The following is a 16,229-nucleotide window of genomic DNA, read 5'->3' on the forward strand; positions in this document are numbered from 1 at the left end:
GTTGACATCATTGAACTTGAAGTAGACGAAATACAGTAAACCTCGGAAAAAATCCGATATATGCAATAATACAATAATGTTGTCAATAATGATAATAATACTACTATTATATTAATATTGTTGTTAATAATATTAATATAATAATGGTAGTAATATTACAAAATACTCCTGGAAAAAGGAGCACAAGTACAATAATAGTAATACAAATAAGGATAATAATACTACTATTATATTAATATTGTTGTTAATAATATTAATATAATAATGGTAGTAATATTACAAAATACTCCTGGAAAAAGGAGCACAAGCACAATAATAGTAATACAAATAAGGATAATAATACTACTATTATATTAATATTGTTGTTAATAATATTAATATAATAATGGTAGTAATATTACAAAATACTCCTGGAAAAAGGAGCACAAGCACAATAATAATAATACAAATAATGATAATAATACTACTATTATATTAATATTGTTGTTAATAATATTAATATAATAATGGTAGTAATATTATTATTATAACAAAATAATAATAATAATAATAATAATATATTATTATTATTATATTATTATAACAAAATAATAATAATAATAATAATAATATTACTATAACTAATAATAACTAATAATAATAATAATTCTAATAAAAATAACAATAATAATAATAATAATAATACATTTATAACACACTTTACATCAAATAAATGATTTCAAAGTGCACATATAGCAGATTGTATGACACTTTTACATGTAAAATATGTGTAAAAATATACGTGTAAAAATGGACTGTTACGTGTAAAATACTACATAATCCCCCCCCGTCAATTTTATTAAATTAATGCGGCCCGCGAGTCAAAAAGTTTGCCCACCCCTGGTATAGTAAGTACTTTCACAGTACCATATACTGCACCTGAGAGAGAAAGAGATGTGATGTAGTACCAGACAAAGATGGAGTCTTTGCCTGAGAGACAGGATGCCAGCATGCCCTGCGGCACAAAGTGTCATGAATAGATGATCTCTCATCCTCACCTCACGTCACATGTTCACACCAGACGCGTGATTTCACACACACACACACACACACAATATGCATCACAATGGCTTAGCGCAGGGGTGGGCAAACTTTTTGACTCGCGGGCCGCATTAATTTAACAAAATTGACGGGGGGATTATGTAGTATTTTACACGTAACACTCCATTTTTACACCTATATTTTTACACATATTTTACATGTAAAAGTGTCATGCAATCTTCTATATGTGCACTTTGAAATCATTTATTTGATGTAAAGTGTGTTTCTCAATGTATTATTATTATTATTATTGTTATTTTTATTAGAATTATTATTATTATTAGTTATAGTAATGTTATTATATTATTATTATTTTGTTATAATAATAATATTACTACCATTATTATATTAATATTATTAACAACAATATTAATATAATAGTAGTATTATTATCATTATTTGTATTACTATTATTGTGCTTGTGCTCCTTTTTCCAGGAGTATTTTGTAATATTACTACCATTATTATATTAATATTATTAACAACAATATTAATATAATAGTAGTATTATTATCATTATTGACAACATTATTATTATTATTATTATTATTATTATTATTATTATTATTATTATTATTATTATTATTATTATTATTATGTGCTTGTGTCCCTTTTTACAGGAGCATTTTGCAACAGACCACATCAAATAACGAAATTGATAAAGCAGCTACCTCAACCATCAAAAAATTGGCCCGAGCCACGATGCCAGGTTGTACGTTGAGTTCAAATGAAATATTTGGAAAAAACAGGCGGGCCATATTGAAACACTTGGCGGGCCGGATGTGGCCCCCGGGCCGTAGTTTGCCCACCCCTGGCTTAGCGGCTTTCAAGCAATCTGAATTAATGTCATCCAAGACGTGCACAATTCCAGCAGAAATCCAGTAATTAGGGCGGTCGTGCTGAGAACTATTACCGCATCAAAGGAACATTTCACTGTCCAATGTCGGCGAGGGCCCCATTGCACCAGTAGATAAGAGTATTTTTAACAGCCCGTAATAACAAAGTGAGCGGCTTTCAAAAATTGCCCCCCCCGATCCCTGTCTTGGACGCTTCATTTGCATGCTCGTGAGGAACATCGCAGGTCGGAACGCAAGAAAAACGCACACACGCTGAATGAATGCCAACGCTTTCAGGATGAAGAGAGTTTTAATAGAGAAGAGAAAAAAAAGCACTTTGTTTTTTTACTTGTTTTTTTTTACACATCACAGAACATCATCTTATGTTGTTTTTCATTACATATTTCATAACACTTTTTTATATTTTTTATTTTTTTTTGCTTCAGTACGTAGCTTTGTGTAATTCTTTCTGTGAAATAAAATAATACCACAGATATACACAGGATTTTTTTCCACGGCTTAAATAATCCTTTTCTTATTTGCTGGGAAAATTTGAGTCACAGTTGCTAAAATAAACATTAGCGATGTTTTAGTGTCGCTTTCAACATGAGATGAAACCGCAAGGAAGACAAGCTTAACATAAACGATTCCATACCTGGCAAAATAACGAGGGGGTGGGGGTGGGGGGTTCGCTTGTTCCAGAAATTTATTATTTATAGCTGTTCTTTTGAAGATTGGTTAGCATGTTCTCCGGATACTCCGTTTTCCTCCCACATTCCAAAAAAACATTCATTCATTTTCTATTCTCCAGAAAGTCACAGGGATGCTGGAGCCTATCACAGTTGTCTTCGGGTGAGAGGCATGGTGGCCAGCCAATCACAAGGCACATATAGACAAACAACCATTCACACTCACATTCATACCTATGGACAATTTGGAGTGGCTAATTAACCTAGCATGTTTTTGGAATGTGGGAGGAAACCGGAGTACCCGGAGAAAACCCACACATGCACGGGGAGAACATGCAAACTCCACACAAGAGGGTGGAATTGAACTCGGGTGTTCTTGCTGTGAGCCCTGCATGCTAATCACTCATCCCGGTTGTAAACATTCATTAATTCATTTTCTACTGCTTATCCTCACTAAGGTTTCGGGTATGCTGGAGCCTATCCCAGCTGTCTTCTTCGGGCGAGAGGCGGGGTACACCCTGGACTGGTGGCCAGCCAATCACAGGGCACATATAGACAAACAACCATTCACACTCACATTCATACCTATGGACAATTTGGAGTCGCTAATTAACCTAGCATGTTTTTGGAATGTGGGAGGAAACCAGAGTACCCGGAGAAAACCCACACAAAACTCCACACAGAGATGGCTGAGGGTGGAATTGAACTCGGGTCTCCTGGCTGTGAGGCATATAGAATGTTAATAGTATGGTGCAAAAACAGGTAGTAGTAGTAATAGTACAGTAGTACGCAGGGGTACTGGAGCCTATCCCAGCTGTCTTGGGGCGAGAGGCGGGGTACACCCTGGACTGGTGGCCAGCCAATCCCAGGGCACATATAGACAAACAACCATTCACACTCACATTCATACCTATGGACAATTTGGAGTGGCTAATTAACCTAGCATGTTTTTGGAATGTGGGAGGAAACCGGAGTACCCGGAGAAAACCCACGAACACGCAAACTCCACACAGAGATAGCCTAGAGTGGGATTGAATTCGGGTCTCCAAGCTGTGTTATAGTCCGGAAAATACGGTAATTGGTTCCAGACTCATACGAGAATGATTGGCGGGAGGACAGGAAGTGCCGTTGGATGGGTTTCAGAGTTGAGTTTTAGCTTGTTGTGCGTTACTATAAATTATAAGAACTGATTTTATCGACTTATATGACGGGTTGGTTGCCTTCGGGTTGTGACCGAAAAAACGAAACTACGAATACAAGCGGTTGAAACGAGTTTCCTCCATTGGGCGACCTAAACTAAGACATAGCTTGGTCATCAAGTCTGGACTTGACTTCCCGAAGAAAATGGAATGGAACGATGGCTCGTCGCCATAATCGGGAAGAACTTATGCGAGCTCTACTGTACCGTAGAAGGTCACTCGGCCAATTAAAAACCAAAAAACTGAATGACAATACCGGTTCTATGAAGATTTATGACAAATATTATCCGTCCATTTTGAGATTGAATTCTTGTAAGGCAAAACAAGAGAAAGTACAGCTAAAACATCCCTAAGAAAATAAAAAGTACACTTCATCAAGTAGTAACCGATGTTTCCTTCAAGGTCGGCTCAAGTTGGTCGAAGTTGAGTTCAGTGCAGAAACTCGATCACATGCACTCCGAGTACAAAAAAAACGGAATACATTTTTCATGGCTAGTTTTATAGCTAGTCTTCTTCCAAAAAAAAAAAAATTGTAACCACATCTGAAAACATCACTGCGTTTATCAAAATGTCATTTTAGCAGATGGCTACTAAAGAAGAAGTATATGAACACACAAAATACGTGTTTCTGTAAAAACGCTAAGGCACTTCCACTCGTGTTTTGCCCACGTTTGCGATTGCTGATTCAGGAAAAAACGGTCTTAGAGACAAGACAGTGCAACATGATGGCTTCATATTTAACGTCACAGTACGATGTATGAAGAAATGTTGAGGCCGGTTTTTCGTTCAACAACAATTAAATTTGACATCCTTGCAGAATAGAAAGCAAAAAAAAATAAAAATCAAAAATCCAAATCGGGGAATTAAAGACATGTTTTTTTTTCGATCAATGACACAAAGCTGGCGTTGGAGGTAAAGTTCAACCAAAGAAGTTGCTGTCATTTATGTATTTTTACTCTACAAGAACGAGGCTGTACTCACACCAGGTCGATTGTACCGTGCTCGAACCCGCGTCACACATCAACCCTCCCCCACCACCGCGAGTCACAGAATAATTCGCTCCTCGAATAAGACACAATTCATCATCAAAATAAAATCCAGGGTCAGGCAAAAATGATCTGACACATTTGTAGGTTAAATAAAACGCAAATAAAGTAAAACTAAAAAGTTTCTTAATAATGCCATTGTTTTGGTTTCGTTTTCAGTTGTTGCCATGAATTGGACCGGTGAGCATGGCGCTTTTATTGTGGAAACATTTATCAAAACAAAGCTTATGCTCTAACCCAGGGTCAGGCAAAATGATCTGACAAATTTGGAGGTTGAATAAAAGGCAAATAAAGTAAAACAAAAAAGTGTTTTTATTTTGGAAAAGTACATATAATGCAATTTTTTGGACCGGCGAGCATGGCGCTTTTATTGTGGAAACGTTTATAAAAACAAAAAAAACCCTAACCCAGGGTCAGGCAAAATGATCTGACACGTTTGTAGGTTAAATAAAACGCAAATAAAGTAAAACAAAAAAGTGTTTTTATTTTGGAAAAGTACATATCATGCAATGTTTTGGACCGGTGAGCATGGCGCTTTTATTGTGGAAACGTTTATCAAAACAAACGAACAAACCCTAACCCAGGGTCAGGCAAAATGATCTGACAAATTTGTAGGTTAAATAAAAGTAAAAATAAAGTAAAATAAAGTAAATAAAGTAAAACAAAAAAGTGTTTTTATTTTGGAAAAGTACATATAATGCAATTTTTTGGACCGGTGAGCATGGCGCTTTTATTGTGGAAACATTTATCAAAACAAACGAACAAACCCTAACCCAGGGTCAGGCAAAATGATCTGACAAATTTGTAGGTTAAATAAAAGGCAAATAAAGTAAAACAAAAAAGTGTTTTTATTTTGGAAAAGTACATATAATGCAATTTTTTGGACCGGCATTATATACATTATATATTATATATAATGGCATTATATGTACTTTTTGTTTCTTTACTTTATTTGGCTTTTATTTAACTTACAAATGTGTCAGATCCGGAAAATTGACCAGAAGTGCATTTTATAAGAACTCTGTAAACAAATTTTAGAAGTGATTTTGCAGAAAACTTTCCTATGTTGTACAGCTGATTACTAAAGAACGGAAAAAGGTAGAAACAAACTTTTTTTTCCCGATGAAAGATGAGAGTCTAACCTTTCATTTGGTATATATTATGTCTATATCGCCCGAGAATGCAATATTCTGTATGTTATATTTGTAAACAAATTTTAGAAGTGATTTTGCAGAAAACCTTCCTATGTTGTACAACTGATTACTAAAGAACGGAAAAAGGTAGAAACAAACTTTTTTTTCCCGATGAAAGATGAGAGTCTAACCTTTCATTTGGTATATATTATGTCTATGTCGCCCGAGAACGCAATATTCTGTATGTTATATTTGTAAACAAATTTTAGAAGTGATTCTGCAGAAAACTTTCCTATGTTGTACAGCTGATTACTAAAGAACGGAAAAAGGTAGAAACTAACTTTTTTTCTCGATGAAAGATAAGAGTCTAACCTTTCATTTGGTATATATTATGTCTATATCGCCCAAGAACGCAATATTCTGTATGTCATATTTGTAAACAAATTTTAGAAGTGATTGTGCAGAAAACTTTCCTATGTTGTACAGCTGATTACTAAAGAACGGAAAAAGGTAGAAACAAACTTTTTTTTCCTGATGAAAGTTGAGAGTCTAACCTTTCATTTGGTATATATTATGTCTATATCGCTCGAGAAAGCAATATTCTGTATGTGATATTTGTAAACAAATTTTAAAAGTGATTCTGCAGAAAACTTTCCTATGTTGTACAGCTGATTACTAAAGAACGGAAAAAGGTAGAAACAAACTTTTTTTTCCCGATGAAAGATGAGAGTCTAACCTTTCATTTGGTATATATGATATCTATATCGCCCGAGAACGAAATATTCTGCATGTCATATTTGTAAACAAATTTTAGAAGTGATTTTGCAGAAAACTTTCCTATGTTGTACAGCTGATTACTAAAGAACGGAAAAAGGTAGAAACAAACTTTTTTTTCCCGATGAAAGATGAGAGTCTAACCTTTCATTTGGTATATATGATGTCTATATCGGCCGATAACGCAATATTCTGTATGTCATATTTGTAAACAAATTTTAGAAGTGATTCTGCAGAAAACTTACCTATGTTGTACAGCTGATTACTAAAGAACGGAAAAAGGTAGAAACTAACTTTTTTTCCTGATGAAAGATGAGAGTCTACCCTTTCTTTTGGTATATATGATGTCTATATAGCCCGAGAACGCAATATTCTGTATGTTATATTTGTAAACAAATTTTAGAAGTGATTCTGCAGAAAACTTTCCTATGTTGTACAGCTGATTACTAAAGAACGGAAAAAGGTAGAAACTAACTTTTTTTTCCTGATGAAAGATGAGAGTCTAACCTTTCTTTTGGTATATATGATGTCTATATTGACCCAGAACGCAATATTCTGTGTGCCTTTAAAAATCAGTCAAAATCATCAAAAATGGCCGATACTAATAGTATGACAGCGATGTATACGTACCAAGCACGAATGCTCCTGTGTGATGTGGTTCAGAGAAGAAGGGGTTGTTGGGGTGGGGGGTGGGGGCATGGCACCCAAGTGCAGCACGGTACGAATGGACTCGTGTGAGCATGAACGCAAGCCAAGTCTTACTGTCTGTGACCCCTTTGGTACCAATAGTGAACACTGAGAAGGTCTCGTTCTGAAGCCGAGTCCCATTCACGATGCCTGATGCCGCCATCTTCCTCGTCGTCTTCCTCCACTTCACCGTCCTCCTCCTCCTCCTCCTCTTCGATGCTACCCGTCACGCGGCTATCCGCCTCTGTCCTCGTATGACCCAGCAGGCTCCTAGTCCTACTTTTCTGTTTGGACTTGCCCTGAACCCAACCGGAAGAAGGTCCGCTAACTATTTCGTCCTCCTCGTCCTCGTCATCAAGTTCCTCCTCATCGTCGTCGTCCTCCTCATCCTCATGGCCCTCTATAACGGTCAGTCCTATCTTATGGTGACCGGCTATTTGAAAGACGGAGGACGAGTGCGGCGAGGACAGTTCTGCATCGTACATGGAGAAGGGAAGTGGAAGGTAGTGTCCGGCAGCCGCTGCTGCGGCGTAGAAGCAACAACACGTCTGGGCACAGTCACTGCGAAGGTCCCCCTGTCCCGCACGGACCATTCGGAACCTCTTCCGAAAGGGTGGTCCGGCTTGGGGTGCTAAGCAGATCGGGGTGGGTACAGCCCTGCTTAGTGCCTGATTTGTGGGGTTTGATCCCGGTGGCAAGATGGTGCTGAGAACTGGGTTGGGGGGGAAGCACCAGTCGCTGCTCTGGAGAAGGATCTCGGTTCGTAGACGTCGAAGGAGGTTGTTAACGAGGACTGAGCGGCGCAGGAACGCCTCGGGGTCATCGATGAATCGCATCTTCTCCAGGGAAAGACGCAGAACATGGGCCCGTTCCTCCAAAACTGGGGCCACCTGAGGTACAATGGGGCGTTAGATCCATCAAACCAAGGAAAGATATTTTGTCAAAACAATAACATTATTAAAAAAAAAATTTAAAAACCTTAAACTGTATTATGGAAAGCAGGAAGTGATTTTTTTATTTTAAATAATAATTTAAAATTAAAATGATTTTAAATTTTAAATTAAAAAATACAATAAAAAATAAAAAAAACTATATTAGGAAAGCAGGAAGTGAACAAATGTAACAGTTACTGATAAAAAAATTTTAAAAAATTTAAAAAATTAAAAAAAAAATAAATTAAATTTTTTTATAAGATTTATAAAATAAAGTAAAAAAAGTTTAAAAAAAACTTAAATTCTAATTTAAGTTCAAAAAAAATTCTAAAAAAATATTTTTTTTTAAATGTAAAAAATGTTAAAAAAAATTTAAATTTATTTTTTTTAAAGATTTATAAAATAAAGTAAAAAAAAATAAAAAAAAAACGTTTAAAAAAACTTAAATTCTATTAGGAAAGCAGGAAGTGAACAAATGTAACAGTTACTGATTGTAAAAGTACCAGATGGAGGGGTAGGATTTAATAAGCTCGGCTTCTTCCTACTCCTTTTGGACATGTGGAACTGGGAACTGATTATGTGATGCATTCAATTGCAATCTAATGCATGTTCAAATGAAATTAAACCATTAATTTTTTTTAAATTAAAAAAACAAATTAAATTGAAATTAAACCATTAAAATTTTTTTATTAAAAAAAATTACATTTTTAAATGTTTTATTAATTTTTTTTAATCATCTGATTCATTTTAATTGTTTGTGAAATGAATAAAAATGTTTGTGAAATGCATGAAAAAAAAAATATTTGGAAAACAAAGACATTTGCAAGTGATCCCAAACCTCCATAACAAATGGATGGATGGATGTATCAACAGTTTCACGTGAAATAACAGGAAGTTCAAGAATCAATACTAACAGTTTGGCAGTACGTCCTGAAACTGAACGAAGCCTCGTCATCGTCGACAAACTTCCTCTTGAAGAATGAGAGTCTTGACATCGACACGTGGTCAGGAAGTCGCCGAAAGGGAGTTTCTATAAAAAAAAACATGACATTGTATCAACACACATTGCATGCACAAATACCAAGCAATTCACTGAACATTAATGGTAATGGTAATGGTTTAATTTCATTTGAACATGCATCAGATTACAATTGAATGCATCACATAATCAGTTCCCAGTTCCACATGTCCAAAAGGAGTAGGAAGAAGCAAAGCTTATTAAATCCTACCCCTCCATCTGGTACTTTTACAATCAGTAACTGTTACATTTGTTCACTTCCTGCTTTCCTAATATAATTTAAGTTTTTTTAAACGTTTTTTTATTTGTTTTACTTTATTTTATAAATCTTTTTTTAAAAAATTAAATTTTAATTTTTTTTTTATTTTTTTAAATTAAAAAAAATTTTTTTTTCTTTTTTTGTCACGTACCGAAGTAGGAGGTGATATGAGCATCCAATGCCATAATGGGTACCATAGTAAGTGTCAATATAGTGATATATATATATAGCACATCATGACTGGTTCAAGACTCTTCATCCTTGTATTTAGCAAACATCAACTGCTTGTATTGTTTCTTGAATTGGCTCATCGTTGTGCATTGTTTGATTTCCTTACTCAACCATTCCATAGTTTGATTCCACATACTGAAATGCTATGGCTTTTTAATGTTTTTAACCTGGATTGCAAAAAAAAAAAAAAAAAAAAAAACAGAACTCCGAAAATGGATTTGTTATAATTAGGTAGAAAAAAACATACATAAGTCGCTCTGGAGTATAAGTCGCACAAGGCCAAAAATGCACAATTAGGTAGAAAAAAACATACATAAGTCACTCTGGAGTATAAATGCATACATAAAACATACATAAGTCGCTCTGGAGTATAAGTCGCACAAGGCCAAAAATGCATAATTAGGTAGAAAAAAAACATACATAAGTCGCACTGGAGTATAAGTGTCATTTTTTGCGGGTAATTTATTTTCCAAACTACTTGACCAAAACAGACATTACGTCATCTTGGAAGGCAAGTTCTAACATGAATAAAAGAATAGAGAACAGGCTAATAGGTGTAAGATATGCTAACACAATGCTTATTTTGTCGATACAAAAAAATAAACATAAACAGAAAAGTTGTCCAGTGTTTATGGAACATAACATTGTGTTCTGTCGTTCTCGGTTGTCTTTGTAAGCTATCGTTTACTGTTTGGAAAACTGATAAGAAGTAGGAGATATCGCTGCGAAAGTGTTAGGACTTAGAAGGAAAGGAAAAGGAAAAATACAGTAATAAGAACAAAAATCACTCTTTTAGCAAATGTTGATCTGAAACCAGAGGAAACCATGAAGCTAGCAGGAGGGTTTGTCCAGGGAGTAATGTGTCCAACTGATATTTTTTATGGCTCTATCAATTTTTCATCCTTCCAGGAAAGTAACACTTGCGAAAAGCGGGCATCTAATGTAATTCGGTTTCTGAAAGTCTGAGTCTCTGTGCTTTCCAGTGATATACCGTTCAATACGGTAATCCGTATTGTGTGTCATAACGGCTCAGAGAAGACTGACACAAAGCCTTGTTTACAAAGGAGACGGCGGCGGTACGACAACGAGCGACGAAGAAGTCAGCTTTTTTTTTTGACAAAGTTCTGAAGAAATTTGAATTTGCTATGTTTTTGCTTGAAAGCGACGTAAACAAAGCACAGCTAAGTCAAGGAGGGAGGAAATCATTTGAATCCAAGTAACAAAAAAACAAAATATACTAGCCAAAGTTCATACGCTTCTCTAATAAGAAGTACTCTAGTCCGGAAATATGAAAAAATATAAAAATATAGTCCTATAAAATAATAATATTGTACCAGTGAAGTACATTGTAAACCTGAATGTTCAAAGTACTTAAATAAATGAAGTTATACATACTCAAAGTTCTTAAAAAAGTTCTAATAACTTACTTATAACTTACTTCATTTAACATGTTGTTCCATTTTGAGTACTTTTAACTAATATGTTTTGATTAAATTGAACTACGGCTATATTAAGTAAGATTAACTTAAAAACATAGTTTACATACAACTTAAGACACTGTAAATCAATCCAATTGCTCAAAATAATTAATTAAAATTAATTAATTAAAATTATTAAATTGTATCATTTATTTTTATTTTTATTTAAATTTTATTTATTTATTTATTTATTTATTTATTTATTTATTTATTTATTTATTTATTTATTTATTTATTTTTATTTATTTATTTATTTTTATTTTATTTTATTTTATTTTTATTTTTATTTTTATTTTTATTTTTATTTTATTTTAATTTTATTTTAATTTTATTTTAATTTTATTTTATTTTATTTTATTTTATTTTATTTTTATTTTATTTTTATTTTATTTTTATTTTATTTTTATTTTATTTTTATTTTATTTTTATTTTATTTTTATTTTATTTTTATTTTATTTTTATTTTTATTTTTATTTTATTTTTATTTTTATTTTATTATTTAAATTTTCATTATTATTATTATTTTATTATTATATATATTATTATTAATTAAGTATAGTTAACTTAAAATGTTCTTAAAAGTTCTACTTATAAATGTTGAATACCACTTGCATTACCTGTCTTTTCTGTTTATTTAACTTGTAATTATTTTTGATTAATATTAACTTTTTGCAGATTTGTGTAACCTACTAAAAGAATTTGTGGTTACTTATAAAAAAATATATTTTAAACATGAATGAATCAACGCAAGAATCAATTAAGAATAAATCTATTGCATCAGATAGTATATCTAATATCTATCTAATATAATATAAAGTATATCTAATATCAACTCCAAATATTAAAGCTCTGATATACTCAAATGTTTGAGTTTATGAACGCCAAAAAAATGTGGCAACTGAGTTCTGCTAACTTATTCGGGTTTACAGTGTAATTACAGATGTTATTATCCGCAATTAGGCATGCTGCGATTAATTGGTCACAGATTAATAGCGTCTGATTCCCGTGGAAAAGCATGTGATGGTCATATGCCTTGGATATGCGTCTCGAATAGGCGTCCCCCGCCCACTTTCCTTCACGCTACGCAGGCGAGGGTGAAACGAAAAGGTGAACGGGTGAACGAAAATACATTTCTGGGGATCACAATAGATGAAAATATGAGCTGGAAACCTCATATTACAAATATACAACATAACGTGGACAGAAATATTTCAATATTGAACAAAGCAAACATTTGTTCTCAATCAGAAATCACTCCACACTCTTTATTGCTCTCTGGTTCTACCATATCTTACTTATTGTGTGGAAATATGGGCTAATAACTATAAAAGCAATCTTCACTAAATGTACTGCAAAAAAGGCCAGTAAGGATAATTCATAATGGCGCCTACAGAGAACATACTAACTTCTTATTTCTAAAATGACAAATACTTCAACTTGCTGATATAGTTCATCTTCAAACAACTAAAATAATGCATAAGGCCACAAATAACCAATTAGCTAAAAACGTGGTACCCATTATGTCATTGGATATTGAAATTAAATAAAATTAAATAAAATTAAATAAAATTAAATAAAATAATTGAAGTTATTTTTTTTCTTTAATTTAATTTTATTTAATTTCACATGTCCAAAAGAAGTAGGAAGAAGCAAAGCTTATTAAATCCTACCCCTCAATCTGGTTCTTTTACAATGAGTAACTGTTACATTTGTTCACTTCCTGCTTTCCTAATATAATAAGTTATTTTTTCCTTTAATTTAATTTAATTTAATTTTATTAAATAAAATTACATAAAATTACATAAAATTACATAAAATTACATAAAATTAAATAGAATTAAATAAAATTAAATAAAATAATTGAAGTTATTTTTTCCTTTAATTTAATTTTATATTAAAATTAAATAAAATAATTTAAGTTATTTTTCCCTTTAATTTAATTTAATTTAATTTAATTTAATTTAATTTAATTTAATTTAATTTAATTTAATTTAATTTAATTTTATTTTATTAAAGGACAAAAATAACTTCAATTATATTAGGAAAGCAGGAAGTGAACAAATGTAACAGTTACGGATTGTAAAAGAACCAGATTGAGGGGTAGGATTTAATGAGCTTTGCTTCTTCCTACTCCTTTTGGACATGTGGAACTGGGAACTGATTATGGGATGCATTCAATTGTAATCTGATGCATGTTCAAATGAAATTAAACCATTACCATTACCATATGATGTGTGCGTGACAGTCAGAAGGCTAAGGGTTGCATTTGAATCGGCAGCATAAAACCCTGATTGATTCAAATCATAATTTAAAAAAAAAAATGGAGATCGACCAGTCGCCGGACGACAGACTGCGCTCAATAATGTAATAAACATGTATTGAACACCAACCACATAAAGTCAATGTTGGCATCTTTACCCTGTTTGGATTTCTCTTCGGTGTAGCTCGGTGACGTGGCGTTTGACAGGCAGGTCTTACTGCAGCGCTGCGTCTTCCATACTGGTTGGTATGTTGAGAGGGGGGGTTCTCTCTCTGGCTCCAGGAAAGGATTCATGGACAAGACGAGGGTCATCTCTTTATTGATTAGGTTCTAGACAAGCAGAGAGAAATAAATCACCAAATGGATTAGTTAGTTATTTATTTTGGATTTTTTATGCATAGTATTTCACTTTTTCAAAATGTCGCCGTTTTGTTACCCGGAAAATGCATACATTTTGGATGGCTCGGTTCCATGCACAGCATGACTCATATTAAGTAGGCTCCAGGCTCTGTGAGCTGCGTGGGATAGTAACAAGTGGGCCAACAGATTGAGAAATGACCCCACTCACGCCACCGATTCCCTGGTGATTAAGTCGTAGGAGTTAGTAGCAAGATGCTTGGCACCAATTTGTACAGTGAAAAGGGATCCCACACTTGGGAAACCTTGTCAAACACATTGCATGATTAGACGGAGTGTAAAGACAGTAGAAGGAATGAATGAAGTACACCAATGGTAAAACTTTTTGAAGTACTCTATTTGAGTCTTGCAGTGACGCAGTTTCACCTTTCAATTTCCCGCATCGACTGTTGACAAAGGGATGACTAAGCAGCATCGAAGGAAGCATTGCTTCTGTCCTATTGAATGTTTTGCTTTATATTAGTACATTATATTGGTAGATTCAGGTATGTTTTCCTCATGGATCAGGGGTCTCAAACACGTTTGGCCCGCGGGCCACAAGTTTGAGGCCCCCGCCTTGATATGAAAGTTAAATTTGTTTAGTTTGATATGGATGCTGTATGGTATCATGTACCCAGAAAAAATTATTACGTTTGATTAATGTTCATGTTAAAGGTTAAATAACTGTTAATAGTTATCCTCCCTATCCGTGTGGAAGTGGTAAGTTTTTGGCTATTTAAGTTGAAAGGAAATAAGTTGAAGGCTACCGTTTAGGTCGCTAGCTAACTCTAGTTTGCGAGTTAGCATGTGTCTCAAGACCCTGCAGTTGCGCAATATGTTGTAAATAAAAAGAGTATAAATGTGACTATAGTCGTGTTTTGTCATGTCTACAGGGCTCTAATAATGCAGATTAAATCTGATTTTAATCTGAAAAAAATAATTTGTCTACCCACCAACTATATGTGGTTTCGTAAGTTTTTATTATTATTATTATTATTATATTTATTTATTACTGATTAATTGATTTTCTTTATTCTTGATTTGTTTATTTATTTTTCATCTTATTTTGTGTAGAAAAATAAAAACTAAGATATTTGAGAACAGTGGAATGTTTTATCAGAGCTTTTATTGCAGAAAAATGGAACCAAAGCGAAGTTTTTAATTTTTTTTTGTTTTTAATAAATGCGTTTTTGGGGTTTTTTTTTGGAAAACCTGATGCGGCCCAGTCTCACCCAGACCCGAGCTCCAGTGGCCCCCAAGCAAATTGAGTTTGAGACCCCTGTTATAGATATACATGGTCAGGCAAAATGATCTGACACATTTGTAGGTTAAATAAAAGGCAAATAAAGTAAAGTAACAAAAAAGTGTTTTATTTTGGAAAAGTACATATAATGCAATTTTTTTCATATTTGCGTGAGTTCGCTGACCATGCCCCCCCCCCCCCCACCACCACCACCACCACGAGTCACAGAATCAATCGCTCCTCGCAGCTTCTTCATAATAAGACACAATTCATCATCAAAATAAAATCCAGGGTCAGATAAAATGATCTGACACATTTGTAGGTTAAATAAAAGGCAAATAAAGTAAAACAAAAAAGTGTTTTTATTTTGGAAAAGTGCATATAATGCAATTTTTTTTCATATAATGCCATTTTACGTGAGTTCACTCAGGCAAAATGATCTGACACATTTGTAGGTTAAATAAAAGGCAAATAAAGTAAAGTAACAAAAAAGTGTTTATTTTGGAAAAGAACCTGTCATTTTTGTTTTCTTTGATTTTCGATATAGAACCACATGACAACAAAAACAAGGGCTTGTTTTGATTCCTTTTGTGTTGGGAATCGTCTTTGTGCAGTCATGGTAAAAAAAATATGACACCATTGTTTCTTCCGTTTCTTGTTCACTTTATTGCATAAAGGTACAAATAACGATAATAAACAAAATAGCTCATCAGAGTGACAACAGTATTATTCTTGTAAGAATTAGTGATTTTGTTAAATATGGAGAAAATATCTTAAATTCACCTCATATGGGCTATTTTTGCTACGTATTCTTATATCTATCCAAATAAATGTACCTTTAGTTGTACCAGACATTAGAAAGGATGGATAAACTTAAGAAACTAGAGTGATCAAATCATTTTTCCCGTCTTATTGAATGCGGCGTTAGAGACAGTCGGTCTTTTTGATGGCTGTGAACGTCTGTCATT

At 33.5% G+C, this 16,229-nt stretch overlaps 1 protein-coding gene across 1 annotated transcript in view; it reads right to left on the reverse strand.

The window, feature by feature from the left end:
• Positions 1-1,388: 1,388 nt before the first annotated feature.
• Positions 1,389-16,229, reverse strand: part of LOC131140382 (SERTA domain-containing protein 4-like) — a 28,111-nt gene continuing 13,270 nt past the window's right edge. Inside the window, exons 2-4 of the mRNA XM_058090755.1 lie at positions 13,781-13,952; positions 9,291-9,406; positions 1,389-8,334 (exon numbers count right to left, since the gene is read on the reverse strand). Of these exons, the coding sequence (XP_057946738.1) occupies positions 7,516-8,334; positions 9,291-9,406; positions 13,781-13,934 (1,089 nt within the window). The 5' untranslated portion in view covers positions 13,935-13,952 and the 3' untranslated portion in view covers positions 1,389-7,515. The remainder of the gene's footprint in view (positions 8,335-9,290; positions 9,407-13,780; positions 13,953-16,229) is intronic.

Source organism: Doryrhamphus excisus, chromosome 13 (assembly GCF_030265055.1).
Source record: "Doryrhamphus excisus isolate RoL2022-K1 chromosome 13, RoL_Dexc_1.0, whole genome shotgun sequence".
Lineage (NCBI taxonomy): Eukaryota > Metazoa > Chordata > Actinopteri > Syngnathiformes > Syngnathidae > Doryrhamphus > Doryrhamphus excisus.